General features: G+C 65.4%; 1 protein-coding gene across 1 annotated transcript; it reads left to right on the forward strand.

The window, feature by feature from the left end:
* Positions 1-541: 541 nt before the first annotated feature.
* Positions 542-13,541, forward strand: RNASET2 (ribonuclease T2). The gene is made up of 9 exons (XM_070074591.1): positions 542-810; positions 2,318-2,378; positions 3,286-3,338; positions 4,800-4,857; positions 6,252-6,322; positions 7,828-7,941; positions 9,365-9,410; positions 11,863-11,937; positions 12,507-13,541. The coding sequence occupies exons 1-9, from the start codon at positions 725-727 to the stop codon at positions 12,690-12,692; spliced, it is 750 nt and encodes a 249-aa protein (XP_069930692.1). The 5' UTR covers positions 542-724; the 3' UTR covers positions 12,693-13,541.
* Positions 13,542-14,502: the final 961 nt, after the last annotated feature.

Raw genomic sequence — 14,502 nt, forward strand, 5'->3', positions numbered from 1 at the left:
CTGGCCCTGGGCTGTGCTGCTGCCCCAGGCTGTGAGGACCCAGGACCAAGCAGGTGTGGGGTGGGTGGGTGAGGACAGCTGTCACTCAGGCTGGAGAGCCGCGAGCCTGGGGCTGCAGGATATCTCTGGCGGGGCGGGGAGGTGCAGGGGCTGTGGTCAGCGCCTGACCCAGCAGGCACCGGGCTGGCCCAGCTCAGGAGGTGTGTGTCTGTGTGGGGGTGCCAGGTGAGGGCGTGTGTGCAGCGGTGAGTGTGCGGTGCCGTGTCTGCGGGGCAGTGGAGAGGACGCGTGGGGGGTAGCATGTCCAGGAGGGTGGATGGGAGCTTGTGTGCCGGGAGGGAGCGGGGGAGTTTATCTAGGCCGCCAGGCCAGGACTGCGGGGGCGGGGACGCGTCCGCGGTGGGTGGGGCAGAGGCGGGGTCAGGGGCGTGTCCGCGGGGCCGGAGGCCCTTCAGGGGTGTGTCCGACGGGCAGGGCGGGGCTGCCCGAGGGGCAGGAGGCGGGGTCAGGGGAGTGTCCGGCGGGTGGGGCAGGTAGTGCCCGAGGGACCGGGTCCTGCGGCCCTCGCGTCCCGGGCGTGCGCGGACGAGGAGAGCGGACGAGGAGGGCGGACGGCCGGCGGGCGGCGCTGGGCGTCTCGGGGAAGGCGGTGGACCGCGCGGGGCGCCGGAGGCGAGGCCAGGCGAGGCCCGGCGAGGCCGGCGGCGTCCGCTCCCCGCGAGCCATGGGCCCCCGCGCCGCGCGCCCCGCGCTGCTGGGCGGCCTGTGCCTGGCGCTGCTGCTCCAGGCCGGGGCCCGCGAGCCCGCCAGGTGAGCTGGGGCCGCGCGCGGGGCCGGCCGGGGTCGGCGCTCCCGGAAGTGCGCTGGCGGCCGTGGGACGAGCGTGGGACAAGCGCGGGTCCGTCCCTGGCGGCGCCGGGCGAAGGGACGGCTCTTCCTCTTCCTCCTCCCGCCCGCGGCGCGCGGCCCGCTCAGAGCCCCTGTCCCCGGGCCGCGGGGGCGGGAGGGTGGGTTTCACGCCGGGTCGCCGCGTGTCCTGTGCGTGGAGGCGGCGGCCGACCCCGCCCGCTAGTGGCGCCTTGACGCGGGGGGCTGCGGCCCTCGCCGGCACCTGGCCGGGAGCAGGTGTGCAGGGATGGGTGGGGGCCGTGACCCTGTGAGTGTGCGGGGCCCTCCTAGCTGCGGGCGTGGCGCGGGCACCTGGCCGGGAGCAGGTATGCTGGGGGGGGGGGAGGGCCGTGGCCGTGCGGGTGTGCCAGGCCCTCGTGGCTGCCGGCGTGGCACCGGCGTGGCACCAGCGCTGGGCCGGGAGCGGGTATGCGGATGTGCCGGGTCCTCCTGGCTGAGGGTGTGGTGCCAGCACCGGGCCGGGGAGGGGGGCCGTGGCCGTGCGCGTGTGCCGGGCCCTCGTGACTGCCCGCGTGGCGCTGGCACCTGGCCGGGAGTGGGTGTGCAGGGCCTGGCTTCCTGGTCTGCGGGGTCACTTCAGGCCCGAGGGGAAGTGAGGACTCCGTTACCCTGTGCTCAGCACCCGTGGCTCCTTGGCGCTTGTCTGTGGGGTCACTTACCCTGCAGGCTCCTGGGCCAGGGCTGTGGAGGTGGAGGTTGTCCGATTCCTGCATCCTCGGCTTCCTGCTGTGTAGACCACGGCTTTGTGCAGCCTCCCAGCTCCAGCCTCTCTTCAGGCTCCGGCGTCCTCACCGTGAGCTCCAGGTTCTCCGGTGCCCCTCGGTTACTGCCGAAGGCTGATTTATCCCGCGGGCTTGAGTTCTCTCTGTTGCTGCTTTGTCCGCGAGCAGAGGGTGTTGTGAGCCGCGCTCCCAGCTGGTCACCTGTGCGGGCCGGGGGCCTGCTGGGAGCGGCTGCGAGTGGGGTGGCCACAGCCCCCGTCAGTGCCCCGGGGAACACGGGTGCTGGGAGACACGTGTGGCAGTGTGGCCTGTACGTGTGCTAGATGACACCACGAGGAGTGTGCCGTGCCCTGGATGACATCTGACAGTGTGGTGTGCAACACGTGTTGCGTGTGCGTGTGAAGGCACACGTGCCGTGCCACGTGCACAGTTCTGGACACCTGTGGCAGCGCAGTGCCCTGCTGGTGCACCCTGGGAGGCGGCAGGCGATGGCTGTGGTCCCTGAGTCCCTGCCCTCCTGTGGGAGACCTGGCTGTGGCCACCCCAGCTGCTGTGGCCATCCGGGCAGTTACCAGGGAGAGGGAGATTTCCGTCCGTCTGTCTCTGTCCTCTGCCTCTCAAGTAAAAATCAAAACATACAGTTCTTGAGAAGTTCTTGAAAATTGTATTTTTGTGTCTTTTAACAGTGGTGACCATGAGTGGAAAAAGCTGATCTTGGTTCAGCACTGGCCTGCGACTGTGTGCGAGGTGAGCATGCTGCTTCGGCCGGGGTCCCCTGGGCACAGGACGGGCGCGCGCTGGCTCCTCGCCCTGCTGGAGGCTCGAGCCGCGCCAGCCCAGCTGTGCGTCCGGGCGGGGGCTGTCACCCGGGATAGGCAGGTGTCAGAGCCAGGCACCGGGGGCCTCTCCGCGGGAGGGCTGTCGCCGGCCATGGCTGGCTTCCAGGAGGCGTGGGGGTCTCAGGCTTGCAGGTGCGTCGCCCTGGCCTCTGCGTGCTCCCTCCCACGCCGTCTCTCTCTCCCTAAGGGCACCCGTGACCACAGTTAGGGCCCTGCTGCTGAGACGGGCAGAGATCTTCAGTCAGTGACTGGAGCCGCGTCCACCTTGGGACGGGTGTCAGGCGGGGAGGCCTGGCGGCCAGGGCTGGCTGGGGGCTCCCGCTCCCGTGCGGGGTGCACCTGCTGGGTGCCGGACAGGCCCGTGCGATTCTACCTCTGTTACTGGGGTGGAGTCTGTTTGTATAAGGTCGTTTCCAACACTGGGGGGGACGTGGAATTGAAAGCTGACTTTTCTGTGGGCTCTCTGGAGGCCCCGGCTCCCTGCCCGCATCGCTGCCTGCCTTCGCCGAGGTCCGGGACCCCGTGCGGGCTGTCGGCAGCCTTGTGTTTGCATATTCTTTATTGTGTGGTGAGCCAGTTGTTCACGGGCCTCCCTGAGCGTCTCCGTCAGGTCAGCTTCGCCTGCAGACGCCTGAGCAGAGCGAAATCAGCCGTGGCCCAGAGCGCGAGGCCCGGCTTTGCTGCCTGCTGGGTGTGTTGCTGCAGTGAGTTCGCTCTGCAGCACCCCCTGCTGGGACGTGCTGGGTCTTACTGGGCGCGGGGAGAGTTGCCCGTGCACTTGAGCAATGAGCCCGTCGCTGTCTGTCTCTCCCCAGGAAGCCAACGACTGCCGAGAACCCCCCGACTACTGGACCATCCATGGACTATGGCAAGTGTTTCATGCGACTGCAGCTTAGTCAGAGGCCAGAGGAGGCGGCCTGGGCCTGGGCCGAGCGTGTGTCCCGTAGACCAGATCCTCCGGTCTTTGTAACGTGGCCCTGGCTCTCTCGCTGCTTGGTCCTGTTTTGATAAGTAACAGCGAGCCTATAAATACGTGTTCAGGGTTCGGAGTACGTTTGGGATCCCTGAAGTTCATTTTCCTAGTTTTTCTTTGGGGCCCAGAGTAAACAAGTACCTAAAAACAAGAGTCTTTAGAAACACCGATCAGCTGTGTCCCTGTCATACGCTCGCCACAGACGCCACATCCTAGTCTTTTTGTTTTTTGAAGATTTTATTTATGTATTTATATGAGAGGGAGAGCTACAGAGAGAGAGAGAGACAGAGAGAGATCTTGCATTCGCTGGTTCACTCCCCAAATGACCGCAATGGCCAGGGCTGGGCCATTCTGAAGCCAGGAGCCAGGAGCTTCTCCTGGTCTCCCATGGGGTGCAGGGACCCAAGCACTTGGGCCATCCTCCACTGCACCCCCGGGCCACAGCAGAGAGCTGGGGCGGAAGAGGGGCAGCCTGGACATGAACTGGTGCCCATGGTGCCCATATGCCATGAAGCCGGCCCCGACATCCTGGTTTTTGGTTGTCTGAATACTGTGCTCCTACTGCGATGTCCACTTGACCACAGAGGGGTTGGCGTTGCCCTGCTGCCTGGTGTGGGGGTGGCGCTGTCGCCCGTCCCGGCACGGCGTTCTACAGGAGCCATGGTCGTGGGGACTTGTGGAGCCTGGCCTCAGGTCCTCCGTCGCCCTGGCTCCTCCAGTGGCTGCGAGTCTTCAGTCTGTGGCTTCCATGGGCTCTGCTCAACCCCACTGGTGTCCTCCGTGGCCACCCCGCTGCTCAGGCTGCAAGGAATACCCACAGCTCTGCTGTTGCCCACCCCCGGGGGCCGGCCCTGGCCCATGCCCGGCCCTCAGGGGTCTTGGGAAGTAGGCACTGGCACCTGCAGGGCTGAGCAGCAGCTAAGGAGAGTTGAAGTCTGGCAGTGGGGCGGGTGGGGCGTTTGGCACTGCACACATAAGGGTCCCGCCCCGTGCCAGGCACTGTCTGAGCCCCGGCTGTGCGCTCGCCCACAGAGATGCAAGCTGTCACCGCTCGGAGACGGGGGGCGGGGTGGGGGGCGGCGAGGCTGCCTGCCATGCTCATGCCACACCTTGTGCTGGGTACGAGCCCCGGTCACTGTTACCTCGGCGCCTCTCACACCGTGAATGCGCCCACGGTTACCTCGGTGCCTCTCACACTGACTGTGCGTCCACGTGGACGTCGCGTGGATGAGGGCCTCCCCTCAGAGTCCCCTGGCCTCTGCAGACCTTGGCGGGGTCCCCCGGGCCCCTAGCATCAGGGTCACATAGCAGTTGCCCAGCCAGGACTGACGCATGTCTGTCCCCTTGACTTTCAAGGCCCGACAAAGGCGGAGAGTGTAACCGGTCGTGGCACTTCAACCTGGACGAGATCAAGGTACGGCCGTTCAGCTGTGTCTGCCCAGGAGAGGGCTGGTGATGACACGCGTGCTCCTCGGCCGCCCTGTTCAGCACTGCACCCCCCGGACGCACCCCCCGCGTTGGGCCCCGAGACAGCCCCACAGACTCAGTAGAAGCCAGCCTTCCTGCTCCGCTCGCCTGCTGCACCCACCCTGGGCCCCTGCCAGCCCCTGCGTCCCCAGTCCCGGTGCCCGAGGGCAGGGATCCAGTGTGGAGAGGGGAGTGTGTGCATGGGAGGCGGCTGTAGGTGGCCAAGACTCAGAGAGTGGCCGCTGGCACCCAGGGCTGGCCCTCCTGGCTGTAAGTGTGGACTCTGGACAGTGAGGATGTGACGGGCCTCAAAGCAAAGAAAGTGCGAGGGAGAGCAGCAGAAGCACAGAGATCCTCCCACTGCATATGGCATGTAGACCGTGCACGTGAAAACACACGTGTACACACAGTAACACATACATGTATATGCACATGTGCACACATACAGACACGTGTATGGACTCGCACAGGCACACATCTGCACACACACATACATGCCCACAATGCATGCATGTATAAGGAATGCAGACCTCACATGCCACATGGGTACACACATGCATGCATATGCACACATGTATGGACTGTAAACATTGCATTACATACATGTAAACCTGTGCACACACATGTGCACATGCATGGAAATGGATGCTGGCTCTGGTACTTTTTAAAAAAAATTTATTTATTTGAAGGGCAGAGTTAGAGGGAGAGGCAGAGACAGAGAACTTGCATCCTGGTTCACTTCCCAGTGGCTGGGGCAGGGCCACCCTGGAGCCAGGAGCCAGGGACTCCATCCAGGTCTCCCATGTGGGTCCATTTCCGCTGCTTTCCCAGGCGCATTAGCAGGGAGCTGGATCGGAAGTGGAGCAGCCGGGACTTGAACCAGCACTCATATGGGATGCTGGCATTGTGGGCGATGGCTTAACCAGCTACGCCACCAGCCCCGCCTGTTTTGATGTCACATTGAACCAGTTTTAGGTTTACAGAGAAACCGGGCAGGAGGGACAGACTTGGGTCCCGAGTCGTGAGCGTCTTCCATCGCTGTGGGGTGGGTGGTGGCACTTTGCTGCCAGCTCCAGCTAACGGTTGCCGGGGTCCCCCCACCTGCTGTGTGGCCTCAGGGATGAGCACAAAGAGGAGCCTTCCCCACACAGCGAGTGGTGTCGCTTCTCGCCCTGGAAGTCCCGCGCACCTGCCCTGGATGTGCCACCGGTCCAGCCTCTGCGGGAGAGCTGGTGCAGGCACAGGCGTCCGTGTCGGGCCCTCCGCCTCCCCGCCCTGTCGCAGAGCGCTCGGCCGCCAGGGCCCGCGTCCCTGCCCCCACGCCTGTCTGTGTCACTGCAGGATCTGCTGGGCGAGATGAAGATGTACTGGCCGGACGTCATTCACTCCTCCCCCAACCGCACCCAGTTCTGGTGAGTCCCCGCCCAGCTCTAGCCGCCCCCATGGCCATGGGGTGCCCTGAGAACTGAGCACGGAGGCCAGGCTGGGGGGCCAGGGGGTGTGCGCCTGCGCAGCCTGTGGCTGGGACCGAGCCCGCGGGCCGTGTCTGGCGCTGCTCCCGGAGGACAGAAGGTGAGGGTGGCGGGCGATGTCCTCGGTGCGGTGTTCTCGCCGTGAGCTGCCCCGGCCGTGACTTTGCGTTCCTTCTCTGCTCTGAGTCGGAGCTTGGGCTTCTGAGGACGGGCCCTGAGCGGGCAGGAGAGGAACCTCCCGGGGGAGGCAGTGCTGCCGCCCTGGGGGGGGGGGAGGGGAGGGGAAGGGGACACCCCCAGCCTCCGCGGGGCCGCAGCCCTGCGCACGTGCCCTGCTTAACTCAAGAGAGCCTGTGAAATCGTCACCTTAATCTTCAAGATTATTTTACGTGGAGGTTCAGCAGTTACAGAGAGAGGTCTTCCATCCTCCGGTTCACTCCCCGGTGGCCGCAGTGGCCGGGGCTGGGTCGATCCGAAGCCAGGAGCCAGGAGCTTTTTTCCAGGTCTACGTGGCTGCAGGGGTCCAAGGACTTGAGCCATCTTCTGCTTTCCCAGGCACATTAGCAGGGAGCTGGATAGGAAGTGGAGCAGCCGGGACTCGAACCGGCACCACGTGGGATACTGGTGTCACAGGCGCTGGCTTTATGTGCTGCGCCACAGTGCTGGCCCCTTTTGTGGGGGAGTTCTCGCACGGTCAGCTCAGACTTCGGTTGTGAACGCTTGTGTGACTGTTCCTGTGATGTTAATCACGGGCAAAGCCCGGGCCGCCTGAGGCCCACCTGCTCCCTGCTGCTGTGGACCCGAGTGGACCAGCCGCCCCCGCTCCCCCCTGCCCTGAGGTGGGTGTGGGCTCCACAGGGGCCACTTCAGAGAACTGTGGGCAGCGGAGCTAAGACAGAAATCCTGTAATCCACGCACTTCTTCCTGAATGCACTTTGCATGGACTTTCTGTGTTCAGTGGTGGTGGATTGGCAGTGCCGGGGGCCGGGAAGGGCCCCGACCTTGGGGTCAGGCGTGGGCAGGAGGGACTCCCAGGCCCCGAGCAGCTTCTCCTGCGCCCCTACCCTAGCGCTGCCGTTCCCCCTGCAGAGAACAGTGAGAGCTCCGTGGAGCTTTGGTTTGCAAAGCCCGGAGGGGCTCCTGTGGGACCAGGACGGTGGGCGGAGGCTGTTCCCCGTATCCCGCGTGCTGCCTGCTCCTGCCTGGCTGGTGGCCAGCCGAGGCTGCCTGGCTCTGTGCCCCCGCCATCTGCAGGAGCCCCCTCGTGGCTGTACACCCGTTGGGCATTGGGACCAGGGGGTTCGGTTTGTCTCGGCTTGGGTTTGCTGTGCCAGGGGCAGGCTGTGGCTGTGGTCGGGCGGGAGAAGGCTGCCGCGGGTCCACGTGGTGCCTGGGCTGGGCTTGCCGGGGGCGCCCGTGACTGGGGGCTCTCCACCCCGCCGCAGGAAGCACGAGTGGGAGAAGCACGGCACCTGCGCGGCCCAGCTGGAGGCCCTCAACTCCCAGAGGAAGTACTTCGGGACCAGTCTGGCTCTGTATAAGCAGCTGGACCTCAACAGGTGGGTGTGCCGCTCCCGCAGGCGTCCCAGCTCGCAGCCACACATGCTCCGCACCCCTCCCCAGCCCCTGCTCGTCCTCCTGGGCTGCGACCTCATGGCAGGCAGAGGTCAGCTGCCTCTCGGGCCTGGCTCAGTGAGCGGCAGGCAGTGGGTGGGCCGCGGGCGGCCACGGCTCCCACAGGCAGGCCTTTGCAGCCAGTGCCGCTGACGGGTGCACCCGGCTGCCGCCCCTTGGCAGGTGGGAGGGAGCCCTGGCTGCAACCCAGGCCGCGTGCCCTTGCCTCAGCTCCAGACCCCCTGGGAACCTGGGCCCGGGAGTGCTCGGAGCCAGCCCGTCCCTGTCCGTGTGGACGCCGCTGTCCAGCCCAGGGTGCTATTGCCCCCTGTTCTCCCGTGGAAGTGGCTGGAACTCGTGTTAGAACCTGCCCTGGGGCCCCCGACGCTGCCCCGCCCCTGCCTGTGGCCTCTGGGGGAGTCTGGGATCGGGGGTGGGTGACCCCAGGCCCCCGGAGAACACGACTGTGGCGGATGGGTTTCCGGGGTCAGGGCTCACGGAGCGGGCGGTGCCGGGGTCTCAGTCCCCACGTGAGCAGCTGTGTGCGTCCGTGCCCTCGCCTCGTGGGGCTCTCACGGCCGCCGTGGAACGGATGACAGGCCCTCCCTCGGCTCTGAAGGCCCACGTTGCTTGGTACACGTACGCGGAACGCATGGGCACGTGTCACCGCCGGGGTGCTGTGACTCAGGTGTCGCTCGGGAGCCCTCCAGCCTGTGTGGCCTGCAGGGCTGTGGTGCTGGACGAGGTGTCCTTGCAGTAAGAGCGAGACCTTGGGAGACACGAACGGTTTTGTCACCAACCCCACACGTGTGCCCGCCTAACCAGGACCCCACACACGTGTGCCTGCCTAACCAGGACCCCACACACGTGTGCCCGCCTAACCAGGACCCCACACACGTGTGCCTGCCTAACTGGTACCCCATACATGTGTACCCGCATAACCTGTACCCACACATGTGTGCGCACATAACCAGTACCCACACGTGTGACCACCTACTCGACACCCCACACACTTGTCCACATAGCTGGTGTCCCACACATGTGTCACGTGCCACAGGGCCCTGTGTGGGGTCAGCGAGGCCCCCAGCTGTGCTGCGCTGCCCCTGCCAGCGCTGGGCTCCCTGTGCTGGGCGTCCCAGGCGTGTGCGGCGCCTGTGAGGGGAGCGCACCGTGGAGCAGCGGGTTTGCCAGGCGCTGGCAGACTGGGGCAGTCGCGTGGTCTCTCCCGGTCTCTCCGAGGGAAATCGGAGATTCCGAGTGCCGTCTGACTCGCCAGGAGTTTCCTCAGGGGGCTCGGTCTTCGTTGCGAAAACAGTGCGTGAGAACGCGCCTCCATTCCACTGCTAACTGTTTCCATCTTGGTTTCAGTAAGCTCCTGAAACTGGGGATAAAGCCGTCTATCAATTACTACCACGTAAGTCTTGCCCTTGGCCTCTGGCCTGTGCGTCCACTGGGGGCTCTGTGTCCTCCTGCCCCGGGCCGGGTGTTAGCGTCACCCCGGCCTGATTAACCTGAGTGCCGTGAACTCCGGCCAGGGGTTGCTTTCCTGTGCGTGGTGAGCGCTAACCCAAGGCCGCTGGGAGCAGGCAGGTTGCAGCCAGGGGCGGGGGCCCTCCAGGAGGGGCGGGGCCCTGGGTTCTGGGGGCAGCTGGAATGCACAGCACGTGCGGCTCTGCAGACGGGTGTTCTGTTTGGGGGCCGGACGCTTGTGTTCTCCTATGGCGGGGTCACAGAAACCTGAGCGTGGCCCGGACTCACGGCCGCTGAGGGCACATAAGAAGCAGCTGTTCCCTCGTTCCCCGCCTGCAGCCCCACGTGGCTGTCAGGGCGGCAGCCACCGGCATCTCACCGAAGAGCCTGGCACCGCGCCCGCGGCAGCTCCGGCTCCAGGGGGCGCTCACTCTCAGGGTCTCTGCCGTGGCTTTGTGTTGCTGTGGGGGTGGGTCTCACTCCGCGGGGGGGCTCCAGTTCCTCACCTGCAGGGCGCTGGCTGGGCCTGGGCCGTGGCTCTGGTCTCCTGACCGCCCGCGGTCACGTGGCAGCGTCTCCTTCCTCGCAGCAGTGTGTACTCGGCTCTGAGCCTTGCCCAGCCCAGTTCTTTCCCCAGCTCCTGTCTTAGGGAGCAGCTGCCCCGCGAGTCCCCTCCCGTTTTTGTTTAAAGATTTATTTTTGTATTTGAAAGAGTTACAGAGAGGCAGAGAGAGAGAGAGGGAGAGGGAGGTCTTCCATCCGCTGGTTCACCCCGCAAATGGCCGCACTGGCTGGAGCTGCGCTGATCCGAAGCCAGGAGCCAGGAGCTTCTTCCAGGTCTCCCATGTGTGTGCAGGGGCCCAAGCACTTGGGCCATCTTCTACTGCTTTCCCAGGGCACAGCAGAGAGCTGGATGGGAAGTGGAGCAGCCGGGACTTGAACCGGCGCCCATATGGGATGCCGGCACTGCAGGCGGCGGCTTTATGAGCTTTGCCACAGCTCTGACCTCTCCACGAGCCCTTGAGGTGGCCGGAGCTGAGGGTCCATGGGGCTTGGCCTCTGAGCTGGGTGTGCACCATGATGCGGGCCAGCATTCAGAGCCGGGTCCGCAGCAGAGCGAGCACCGTGGGGGCTGCCCAGACCTGTGCCTCGGGGGAGGGGGCGGGGAGGGACCTGGGCTTGGTGGTGCAGCTGGGGGGCAGGGACGGTGTGAGGAGCTGGGGCGTGGCTGTGCGGGGTGAGGGGTCATGGCTTGGCCCTGCCCCAGCCTCCACAGGAGTGACTTTGACGCATGTTGGGAACTGGGCAGGGGGTGAGGGTGGTGGGTCCAGCCCGGACGGTTTGAGCCTGAGGTCTGCAGCGTCCGGGGAGGGACGTGTGTGGAGGAAGCTGTGGGGTGGAAAAGCGGCTTCCCAGCAGCCCGCTATGGGGACAGGGGTCAGGGGTCAGGGGGCGGGGGAGGAGCTGCAACCCTGCAGAGGTGGCCGGGGGCTTGGGGCCAGCTCCTGCAGGCGTGTGCCGTGTGCAGAGGGAGCCTGGAGGGGGAGTGTGGTGGGCACAAGGCCAGGCCGCAGGCCAGGGTCACAGAGAGCAGGACGTGGAGGCGGAGGGAGGCACAGGGGTGGGGTCCCTGGGAAGGCAGAGCGCCTGGGAGAAGAGCAGGGGCAGGTCCCCCGGGGGCTTGGGCGGGACCCCACCTGTGAGCCGGAGGTCAGAGGCCAGGAGCAAGCAGTAGGTCTGGGCTCCAGGCCTTGCCTCCAGGAAGAGGGGCGGGGTCACCGAGGGAGAGGGCAGGGGTCTGCGGGGACAGAGCTGAGAAGGCTCTAGGGCCTTGGGGGATGCCGCAGTGACTGCAGGGGGTCTCAGGGGAGGTGGGGCGGGGGGGGACAGCGACAGCCGGGGGGGGGGGGGTGGAGGTGGGGGGAGGAGAGGAGAGCAAGCCTGCGGCCTGGTGGCAGGGCGTTTCTGACGGAGCTGATGGCCATGTGTGTTCCCGGTGAGCTGTGTTCCCATGAGCGTGTGCCCATCCCCGTGAGCCGTGTTCCCGTGAGCCGTGTGCCCATCCCCGTGAGCTGTGTTCCCATGATCCGTGTTCCTATGATCCGTGTTCCCGTGAGCATGTGCCCATCCCTGTGAGCCGTGTTCCCGTGAGCTGTGTTCCTGTGAGCTGTGTGCCCATCCCCGTGAGCCGTGTTCCCGTGAGCCGTGTGCCCATCCCCGTGAGCCGTGTTCCCGTGAGCCGTGTGCCCGTCCCCGTGAGCCGTGTTCCCGTGAGCCGTGTGCCCGTCCCCGTGAGCCGTGTTCCTGTGAGCGGTATCCCCGTGCCCTGTGAGCTGTGTGTGTCACCCTGGCCCAGTTGGGATCCCACTTCTAACACATTTCTTTGATGTTTTCAGCTTGCAGATTTTAAAGATGCCCTCACCCGAGTGTATGGCGTGGTCCCCAAAATCCAGTGCCTTCCGCCAGAACAGGTCAGAGGGGCGTGTTCTCTCCCCCTGTGGCCACCAGGGGCTCCTGGGGGCTCTTGGTGTTTGTGGGTATTTGTGTGTGTGTGAGAGTGGTGTGGGTGTGTTGTGTGTGCGTGTGTGCACGTGTGCACGTGTGTGGCGTGGGGGCGAGTTCTGAAATCACCAGAGCGTTTGTTTTCTGGCCACTTAATCCTGGCCGCGGCCAGCCCTGAGGCCGTCCTAAGTCACCATCTCAAAGTCTCCCCGGTTTCAACATAGTTCCCCATCCGTCAGCGTTCCCTTGGCAACAGGCACCGTTTGCCCGCCCCTTCCGCTGGCGGCAGGATGCGTGTGCACTGTGCATGGTCCACGGTCGTGCGTTGCTTGGTGATTTCTCCCAAGATGGAAGGGGCTGCCCGGCTGGCCCAGCGGGCGTCCAGGGCTCAGCCGGGGGTGCTGCCCGTGCTGCCTCAGGGCAAGGCTGCTTTCTCCTGTGTGTTCTGGGGCCGCTCCTGGAGCCACCGGGTTTGTTACCGCCGAGTGTTCGGAAACGCGGGGTCGGAGTTCTGACCGCCGCCCGCTGTCCCCCGCAGGATGAGCAGGTGCAGACCATCGGGCAGATCGAGCTGTGCTACACCAAGGAGGACCTGCACCTGCGCAACTGCACGGAGCCGGGGGAGCCGCCGCCCGCCAAGCGGGGGCCCTGGGCTGCGGCCGCGCGGGGGCTGTCCGTCTGTGAATCCGGCCCCGTCTTCTACCCCCCGCCCCCGAAGCACTGACGCCCACTCCCCAGAAATGTTTTAAAAGAGAAGGCCCCACACCACTGCTTCCCGAACCCGCGTCTCTCACTTGCCTTCATAGCAAAGCCTCTCACTCCCCGGCTGACCTTGGCGTCTGCCGAATGAGCTCGAGCCTGGCGCTCCGGCCCTGCGGCTGTGGCGAGGCCCCTGGCCCCCTTTCTGCCAGGTGGAGCACCTGCGGCGTCTCCGGAGATGCCCTTGGGGTGGCGGCAGGGGGCGCCTGACAGGTTCTTACCTGGACGGCGTGTGAACTCCAACCCGCCGTTGTCTGTCTAGTGGGCACCGAGTTTAAGCCGCTCCGAATCAGCGGTCACTCTGCCCTAGCATCGGCCTCTGATCCCGGCATGGCTGGCCAGGGGCTTCGACTCCGTGCCCCCTGCCCTCCCAGCCTCCCCTGCAGGCACCCACGGCTCACAACGGGCGGATCAGGGCTCCACACCTGCTGCTGTGAGGTGTTCGTTCGATCAAGGCACTTTTCAGCGCCCAGTAGGCCCTGGGGGTGCAGCCCAGGGCAGCTGGGGCTGGTGGTGTGTGCGGCGGGTTAAACTGCCCCTTGTGGCACTAGCACCTTGTATCCGGGCGCCGGCTCAGGCCCCGGCTGCTCCGCTCCTGCTCCAGCGCCCTGCTGATGCACCTGGGGAAGCAGCAGGTGACAGCTCACGTACTTGGGCGCCTGCCACCCACGTGGAAGGAGTTCCTGGCTCCTGGCATTGGCCTGGCCCAGCCGTGACCACTGTGGCCATTTGGGGAGTGAACCAGCAGCTAAAGATCTCTTTCTCTCTCTCCCCTGACATTCTGCCTTTCAAATAAATAAATCCTTAAAAATTCTCTTCCCTCCATGCTTGTGTTCTAGTGGAGAGAGATGGGCGGTGTGGGTAATGGGGCTGAGCCGGTGGGGTGGCCTCCAGGAGGCAGCGGAGAGTTCTGAACAAGACCCTGGAGGAAGCAAGGCTGCAGGGCGGGGAGGGGTGGAGCTTCTGGGGAGGCGGAGCCTCGGGAGTGGGGCTTTGAGGGAGGCGGAGCCTCGGGAGTGGGGCTTTGCGGGAGGCGGAGCCTCGGGGAGGCCTCCACCTGTGGAAGCCAGGACTTGACCTCTGCACCCCCTGAGTGCGCCAGGGCATCTGAGCCGGCGTTCTGCACTGAGTGGGGGATGAACCAGCATGCAGGGTCCCACAGGCACAGGGTCCCGAGGGCACAGGGTGCCGTGGGCTCAGGGTCCCACAGGTACAGGGTCCCACAGGTACAGGGTCCCATGGGCACAAGGTCCCACAGGCACAAGGTCCCACAGGTACAGGGTCCCACAGGCACAGGGTCCTGTGGGCTCAGGGTCCCACAGGCACAGGGTCCCACAGGTACAGGGTCCCATGGGTGCAGGGTCCCACAGCACAGGGTCCCATGGGCGCAAGGTCCCGTGGGCTCAGTCTCGGGAGATGCCAGCTGCCGGCTTCTCGCCATGCCCAGGTGAGGCAGCTCAGACTGTCTTCTGCGGTGTTTCTCTGAACTTTGGGTCAGGAATAAGAATTCGATCGATCCCACGGCAGTCGGTAATTGTGCCGTAAATATTTTCTTAAAAGCCGACGTGCTGGCTACATGCATCACCTCCGAGAGCCGAGCCGAAAAACGCTGTTCTCAGCGTCTCTGCTCGCGGCGTGAATTCCGACGGGACCGCGGTTTCCGGTGAGCACGGGACTTGGGTGAGGATGCGTGCCGCTCTGCTGTGGGACGAGCTCCTTTCCCTCCGCAGGGGCAGGCGCTGGCGTCCTCGTGCCCGAAGCAGAATCCTGGCGTG

This window comes from Oryctolagus cuniculus, chromosome 5 (assembly GCF_964237555.1).
Source record: "Oryctolagus cuniculus chromosome 5, mOryCun1.1, whole genome shotgun sequence".
Classification (NCBI taxonomy): domain Eukaryota; kingdom Metazoa; phylum Chordata; class Mammalia; order Lagomorpha; family Leporidae; genus Oryctolagus; species Oryctolagus cuniculus.